An 8,499-nucleotide genomic window follows, 5' to 3' on the forward strand; every position below is an offset into this window, starting at 1 on the left:
TGTGTGTGTGAGAAGACCATTATAGGCTTTAAGTTGGAAAGGCCTTCTTGACGCCAGCGGTTACAGACATGTGCAAATGACTCCAACACGACCACGTTAAAGTGTCAAAAACAAACAAACAAACAACAACAACAACAAAACAACTAAAGAAAAAGACTTGTGTCTGTTGAGGAAAAATGAAGTAATACGAAAACACGAACCACACCAATGAAATACCATAGTTGAACACATTGTGCCTGCAGCTACAAGTTTTTTATTGCCAGCTTCCGAAAAATAACATCAATAATAATAATGATATAAACTGTAATACAGTATTATTAAGTTATTATTTTCGCCTTCTCTGCAGATCCAAACCGAAAGCGGGGCAGGCAGACATATTCCCGGCACCAGACCCTGGAGCTGGAGAAGGAGTTCCACTTCAACCGGTACCTGACCCGGAGGCGGAGGATCGAGATCGCCCATGCCCTCTGCCTCTCCGAGAGACAGATCAAAATCTGGTTCCAGAACCGCAGAATGAAGTGGAAGAAGGACCACAAGGAAGAGTCCAACCTCGAGGAGATGAAACAGGGCGACATCCAGACCGAATCCGCAGATGGAGAACCCGGCGGCGGAGACCCGGTGGAGCCTAAACTTTGAAGGCGGAGATAGAGAGAATTAAATATCATCATATACGTTTAGGGAAAATAAGGGACATGTTAATTCACTTTTCAAGCGTGCACATATTTGAATTTCGGAAATGATTGTGTGATTTCTGCTGCCTTGCATTTTCAATACTGAACAGCTCCACATCTAAGAAAAAAAAAATTATGCATGTGACTGAATACTACTGAACCAACATTCCGTTGAACGAAAACTACCTAACATGTTCCCATTTTTATACATCAAGCTTTCACAGATTGAAATTAAATCAGGATATTTTCTAAGTGAACGGATGTGAACTCCTTTTGATGATAGCAAATGCATTGCCTCCTGCATAGATGGGCCTTGTTTTCGAGACGGATGTATGCATTAAATACGAGTTCATCACTGAATGGAAATGTAGGTGTCCTGATCAATAAATATGAATGTTCACATGAGTGGTGTTTCTACCTCAACTTCCCATCAACATACACACCTCTAGAATCGAAGGCTTCAAAATAAATAAATAAATAAATAAATAAATAAATAAATAAATAAATAAATAAATAAATAAATAAATAAATAAATGCTTGGATAAGCATTAGTCGGCATTTTTTTGTTGCGTTCGTAGCTGTAATTGACAATGTGCTAGTAGCTACTACTGTGATAAATTTAGGCTGTGTGCTAACTATAAAGCAAGCAACTACCAAATGAATGAATGGGATGCACATTAAACATGTAATGGACCATAAAAAATGTTGAGAAAAAAAATGCTACGACTTGCACATGTTTTTATTACGAACATAATTACAGGGAAAGTAAAGGTTAGAAACTATGGACTACCACATCTGGCACACTATAGGAAATAATAAATATTTCCTATATATATATATATATATATATATATATTTACAATTTACATGGGTGTGCGTGTAAACGTTGAGAACTTGTCTGCATATGTTCACCTACTTTCGTCCAAGCGAGTGCGAACCTATAGCAGGTTATCCATGTTCGGTCACCTGTGCAGGCCATTTTTAAAGTCTGTTCTGTGTGAGAGGTTAGATAAACAGTGAAGTTAAAGAATTTGAACTATGAGGATGCGAGGTGAGACTAGCTGCCTGCGGATGTTGAACTCTGTGTTCCCTCTCATCCTCTCTCGGTAAAATGGCGCCTGATGGCGACCTGCACCCCCCCTCCTTCTCTTTTCTTTCTCCTTCTCCAGCCTTTCTCCTCCCCTTTCCATCACCCACCCTTTCTCTCTCTCACCCTCCGTCCCCAGCGCCGGGCCATAAATCCGTTGTTGTTTATGAAAATTTACAACACAGCGCTTCAACTTTACGAGCCGACTCGGCCTCCCATTGGCTGGACGGTTCGGTCACGTGTCACCGAGCCGTGAACATGAACTTTTTTATATTTATATATATATATATAATTTCCAATAGCGGAATAGAGCAGCCTTTCATTTAGAAGACTCGGGCTTCCTTGCTAGACTCTCCCAACAGTCACCTAGCTTATGTTAAACTCTTTCTCATTTTTGCCATTTTGGAGATTATTGTTAGCATTTGTTTTCCCTCTTATTTTAAATCGAAACACAGGAGCTATACACTGAGGCATGATTGGATATGTTTGGGCTTTTGACACGCCTTGGCGGGACAAATGGAAGGAGCGTTGGTGCGTCACTGACCCCCAGGAGTCCCGGTTTCCGTCCATGGACTCAGCTGGAGGCTTTCCCCTTCCACCCCTGATCTGCACTGTTGACATGCAGAGGCCGTCACAAGGTAAGTTCCCAGACTGCACATGTTCAACCGTCTTTATAAATTTGCAAAGTTAAATGCCAATGCTCAATTTTCCTTTGCATTGTTTGAATTTTGACGACAGGTACATGTTAATATTAAATAGATACGTGTCCAGGCTCTTGAAAGACTGCGTGCATTTTGTGATATCGTCGTGTTCTGACTTGCCCATGTGGACCTTATTTGCTTGTTGTTTTGCTTTAAATGTGATCTGCGAGATTCAAAACGTGCTCTTTGCTGCCCTCCTGTGGATAAGATTAGGAAACGTTATGAAGGTGTGCCTTTAGCCCTGGTGTCAAAAGAGCTGAACATTTGTGTATAATCTTATATTTGTGTATGCGATTATTTTCTGAACGTGTTTTGCATTTTACCTAAGCGCGCACATTTTAAACATTGACGCGTTACGCTGCGTGAAACTGCAAGTTTTGAAGATGCAACTGGTAAATTGCAAATCTCGGCTTTGGAGCCAGAACATCACAGAGCTTGACGTTTGACAATCTCATTCTTGAAAATGTTACACCCTGCTTCTGATTATGCAGGCTTAAAAATATCAATGTGCAATCATGGGATTGAATCTGTGCCGATCTTGTGGTGTCAGCTGCTGCGCTACAGATATTTGTGTGCAGCCCCAACAAAACCCTCGTGGCTTGACATTTGCGTCTTTTGTTTCTTGTAAATCTTTTGCATTTTAATGTGTGAGCATGCAAATCGTCAAGACAGTTCCGTTTCTAGATTCGAGTCTTTACCGCTTCAGTTGCCTTGCAGCGAATTACTGGGTGCAGCTTGAGGGGAAAAAAAGTAACTGACAATATATTTTTTGTTCATTATTTTTAACTTGTCTTGTTACATTTGTGCATCACATATTACAGATGGTAATTATATCGGAGCATGCATATATTGAAAATTAATGCATTGCCCTAATAATAATAAAGGGCTCTTTGCAAATTATTTAAAAAAAAATGCTCGTTAACTTTTACAAACTGTTTTTTTTTTGACCAAGCACATTTTTTTCTTGTACATTCACAGATTGTGTGACTGTAATACAGACATGCATATATGTAGATATTTCTATTTATAGATATTTATGTATTCAATTTCTGAAATTATTCATTTAAAAAAGGACAACGCTCATTTTTTAAATTATTATTTCGACTGTGTAAAGATGATTGCGCCCCAAAAAAGTAAAAAAGCATTGAAACATTATTATTATTAGGAATAACTTTATTTATTTATTTATTTTTCATTTTTCTACTTTATTTTGGTAAACGTCCCCATCATAGGACAACTGTAAAGCGGTTTGTCTGCGTTTTCTTCCAACCGTGTTGTGATGCTGCGTCGCTGTGAATGCCCCCTGCCCCCCCTCTCGCCCCTCTGCCTCTCTCGTTCCTCCTTTCCTTTATTTTTTTTCTCTCCCTGTGGTTCTCGGGTGTGTCCCTGCTTCAACTCAAACAGGTTTCGTGGGAACTTTGTTGTCATTGGCCCCCAACTCATAGATCAGCTTCTGTAGCATTGCAGTTTCGGCAACACGCTCTTTGCGCAGCAGCTCGTGCGCAACCTTTGTGCAGTCCTCTGAACTGCTGCAGCATGCATCGAGCCTTTCTGGACTCACCGAGTCGAACACATTTATTGCGTTTCTGCGTTCTTAACGCGCAAGAATGGGCTTGTGCATTTGGAGAAATAAAACAAAAATGGCCGCTCCGGGGGTGAGAGAGGGCATGAACCAGGGAACAAGTCTGTGCTTCTGAGAGGCGAAGGTGCCATAAAAATTCCAGAATTGAGAGAGAGAAAGAAAGAGAGAGAAAAAGGGGGGTGAGGGGAGCCAAACGGGAAGCTCTGGCCGTTGCATGTGTGCACTGCTTTATGGAGGCTTCTGCTGCCTTCATGCATAAGACTCTGACCTCATTCCATAGTTCATCTCTTTATAATATAATGTCTAAAGATGATTTATCCATTTGTGACACAACAAAAAGCTAAACAGAGTGATTGGAATGCTTTGAAAAGAGCAAAAACGTTAAAAAAGAGAGAACGCATATAAGTTTCCAGCTGAAAGTTGTTGTTTTTTCCAGAGACCATTCTTCAAATTCATTGTTTCGAGAAATGCATAATTCTAGCCGTATCTGTGCAATTCCAAATAAAAAAAACAGCAAATGATAAATGTGCAACGCAATGAACCCCCAATTTCTTTCCTTCTGCTATAATTAGTCATTTTTCTTCTTTTTTCTCGTCTTATTTCAGAAACAATTTCTTCAGTTTAAACTACAAATTACTTGCGAAATATTCATATATTTGTTTCCCAACGCGTTGTCTTCTCCCTCTCGTCGTTCCTCTGAGTTCGAGAACAAATCTCGGTTGCCTTTAGTTTCTCATAAAAAGAGAACTGTAATTCTCTCATCGGTCTCAGTTGACATCTCACACTCACATATAAAAAGTAACTTTGCTGGAGGACGGAGCGTTTAAAAGTCAGAATGATAAAAGAGTCGCCTCTAAATAAGACAAAAATAAGGTCGGATTATGTGCGTAAAAAAAGAAGAAAAAAAGACATGCAATAGCCGTCTTCTAAAGTGCCTGATTTTTTGCATCGACCCATTCTAACCTGCTTATAAACCACATTTCTGTGTTCATATAAAGCCTGTATGTGTGGGTATTCATTTTGCCAAAGTGGCACAAGCTGCAAAGGCTCTGAACGGCAGGCTCCGTTGCATTATTTGATATTGTGTATGTGATGTTTTGAGCTTCAATCTCCTCTCCCAACATTTATTCATCAGTACGTTCTCCCATGAAGTCGTTCAGTTTCTTTTATATGGGAAAAAGTGCAAAAGAGCGCGGCCCTGCTCTGAATGGGCTTTTATTCTATTAACTCGGCCTATTTACAGCCATCTCCCGGCACAACGTGCATAACAGATTCTGATCGAATTATTCCTGTACACTATCTCTGGAGAGATTGCACTCTCAGCATGTCACGTTGTATTGTTTGGGAGACCTCTTTCTTTGCCGCAATGGTCGTTAACCTCCGAATGACCCCCGTTTGTGGAGCCCACGCCTCGGAAAAAAAAGCGCCGCAGACAGTCAGTGCAACAGTTGCGCCAGAGGATGGCGCAGCACGACAGTAGAAAAACCTCCTCGTATAGTTGAGAGCGCATGGCAGGGGAGGCGCGCGCCCCCTCCCATCCCGCCCGAGTGTTTCCTGCGTGCACGAGTTTACCTCTGGAGGTCACCAGGCAGGATTTACGACTGGTCAACAAAAGCACGTGATTCTGCCTCGTACCCCATATTTGGGTGCCTACGTAAGAGAGAATCAAGTCCATGTCCCACTCTCATTTCCATAATTCATCATAAATTGTGCAAGGGTGCAATAGGACGCGCTAAAGCATAAGAGCCACAAATCAAGGAGCTGCAGGTTTATGCTGTTTACTTCCACCAAAATAATCATAAAAACAACAGCAGTACCTGCAGCGGGCAAAAAAGGTGGAACTGTCAACAAATGAGCTCCTATTTTGTGAACTCATTCTGCGGTCGCTATCCCAATGGCGCGGACTTTCAGTTACATAATTATGGGGAGCATAATACCGCGAACGAGCAATACAGGGACTCCACGGCCATGCATTCCAGCAGGTACGGCTATGGCTACAACGGAATGGACTTGACGGTCGGGCGGACCGGCGGCGGACACTTTGTGGGCAGCGAGCGGACGCCGGGCTACTCCCCGACGCACACAGCGGCGGCAGCGGCAAGCCCGTCAGTGGAACCCGTCAGGTACAGCCAGTCCGCGGGCGGCAGCCAGAACTCGTCCCTTTCGCCTCCACCTGAGCCTCTGCCGTGCTCCTCCTCCACGGTGGCCAGCTTGTCGCCGGGCGCCGAGACGCAACCCCAACTCAGAGCCGTGAAGAACTCCATAAGCGGCGCCCAGTGCTCGGGCTCGAACGGAGGAGGCACGCTGTTGCTTGGTCGGGACTGTGCGTCCAAGGCTTCCCCTCTGGAGGAAGATAAGCCTGCGGGGAGCGCACCGACGACTCCACAGAGAGCCGGCGACTCGGCACAGCCTCAGATATACCCGTGGATGAGAAAACTCCACATAAGTCATGGTAAACTGCTCTCTTCAATGATCTCTTATCGATTTTATGTCTTGTATTAGGAGCTGGTGCTGTTTTTTTTTAAAAGAAAGTATTGTAACTTACAAACAAATCGGAGTGAAATTTGTGTATTTTATATTAGTGTTGTCTGACGCAGATATTAAAAAAGTGGCAGCAAATTGCGCCTCTCACCTGTTTGGTTAAAGCTTTGATTTACGCAGATAAGGGTCATTTAGCAAAGCTCACCTTTTACTCAGAGAATGAAATATTGTTTAGCGACAAAAACTGGATTTTGAAACATTTTGTGTATATACTTTAATTTCTGAAGTGTGTAGATGAATATATTAATGTCCAGATGGTTAGCAATTCTTTTTTTAAAATTTTTTAACTCAGTTCAGTATCAGCTTAACTTATTTGTGCAGCGCTATTTTACAACAAATGTCATGGTAGGGATATATCTATGATACATTCATTGACACACATTTAAAATCCGATTCAGTTAAAAAGATTCCAGAAAGTCACACTCAAATTTGCTTTCAGCGGAAAAAAATAAAAAATTAATTTAGTTTCAAACTTTAAATTTCCAACTCGAATATTCAGCTCTATGATGCACAGCTCCCATATCTTGGTAAGAATGTGTTCAAACTTTACACACTCATGTAAACGTTCTGTAAAACTCTTTCTCTTTCTGGTGTGCTTCTGTCCAAAGATTTGTCCGGACCGGAAGGCAAGCGAGCCCGAACCGCCTATACCCGGTACCAGACCCTGGAGCTGGAGAAGGAGTTCCACTTCAACCGGTACCTGACCCGCAGGCGGCGGATCGAGATCGCCCATGCCCTCTGCCTCTCCGAGAGACAGATCAAAATCTGGTTTCAGAACCGCAGAATGAAATGGAAGAAGGACAACAAGCTGAAGAGCATGAGCATGGCGGCCGCAGGCGGGGGTGCCTACAGGCCTTGATAGCCCCCCACCGACCCCCCTACATCCTCTCTCATAAATAAAGTGAAATGAAATAAACTATTGAAAGTGTACAAAAAATGAAAAACAAAAATAAGAAAAAATTCTCGCAAAGACTTGTTGGCGGAGGCTTTGAGCCACCTCATCTTCTGTAAATACCCCCCATTAACCTTATATTTTCTTTATATTCTCACCGTGTTAATCAGTATGCGAGTAAAAATATGCATTCTGTACAGTTCTGTTTAGATTTAGGGCAAAAAAGAAGAAAGAAACGTTTAAATTATTTCTTGTTCAGAAGGATAAAAAAAAAATCAAAAGCTTGAACTTGTCCAGTAAAAATCTGTGTGATGCACTCAAAACAGCAGTCTAATAAATACTAACTAAATAGAAGGTTTGTGTTTAGTTCTCTCTGTACATGTACTGTATATGTATGTATTTATTTGTCTCATGTATTGTGCCAACTTGTCAGAAAAAAAACGAAAAACTCGCTTCAGATAACCAGCAAATAAGCGTTTTGTGTGCGTAATTGTATTGTGAACACACGTGTATGGACAGAGGTGCCGTCTCGCCCCTTTGTATGTACAGTGGCGGTGCTTTGTTTTCTTAAGTTGTTTTTCTTTTCTTTTCTTTTTCTTTTTTTTTGCAGGAGATTATGTTTGACTTGCTCACCTGGGCGCAGCATAGTTGACAAAAAACGTGCTCGTCCCTGTTTTTTCTTGCTGTTTCTATGTGGAAGGTCCCCCACCTTTATGACTTCATCGTGATGAGCTTTTTGTTTTTTTGTAAATGTTTTTCAAAGACTGGAAAGAGGAAAAAAATATGCTACAATAATCAGAAGAATGATATCGATGCTCATGTTGATGATGGCTGTCATAGCCGTGATAATAAACTTTTTACTGGAAACGGCAACTTAAGTGTGTTTCTTTTTCAGCTTTGTGATGCGCAGGACCGCTTGGTGGAGGATATTTTTCCTCCAAAAGCTGGACGTGTGTTTTTATTCCTGATTGGGGTTGGTTAGTTTTTCTCTTTATGTAGCCAAAAAATTTATAAAATAATAATAA

General features: G+C 41.6%; 2 protein-coding genes across 3 annotated transcripts in view; both read left to right on the forward strand.

Moving 5' to 3' along the window:
- Window positions 1-1,076, forward strand: part of LOC103472192 (homeobox protein Hox-A10-like) — an 18,270-nt gene extending 17,194 nt beyond the window's left edge. The window contains exon 4 of one of the 2 annotated variants that reach the window (XM_008421641.2): window positions 347-428. Coding sequence is in view for 1 of the 2 variants with exons in the window: in XM_008421639.2 (XP_008419861.1) it covers window positions 347-636 (290 nt within the window). In the remaining variant the exon portion in view is untranslated. Of the gene's footprint in view, window positions 1-346 lie in introns of both variants that reach the window. The other variant, XM_008421639.2, reaches the window with a different exon arrangement.
- A 2,653-nt stretch (window positions 1,077-3,729) lies between these two features.
- hoxa5a (homeobox A5a) lies at window positions 3,730-8,341 on the forward strand. Its single transcript, XM_008421645.2, has 2 exons — window positions 3,730-6,493; window positions 7,191-8,341. Exons 1-2 carry the CDS (start codon window positions 5,893-5,895, stop codon window positions 7,439-7,441), a joined length of 852 nt encoding a protein of 283 aa, XP_008419867.1. The 5' UTR covers window positions 3,730-5,892; the 3' UTR covers window positions 7,442-8,341.
- Window positions 8,342-8,499: the final 158 nt, after the last annotated feature.

The sequence above is a fragment of the Poecilia reticulata genome, linkage group LG11, assembly GCF_000633615.1.
Source record: "Poecilia reticulata strain Guanapo linkage group LG11, Guppy_female_1.0+MT, whole genome shotgun sequence".
Classification (NCBI taxonomy): domain Eukaryota; kingdom Metazoa; phylum Chordata; class Actinopteri; order Cyprinodontiformes; family Poeciliidae; genus Poecilia; species Poecilia reticulata.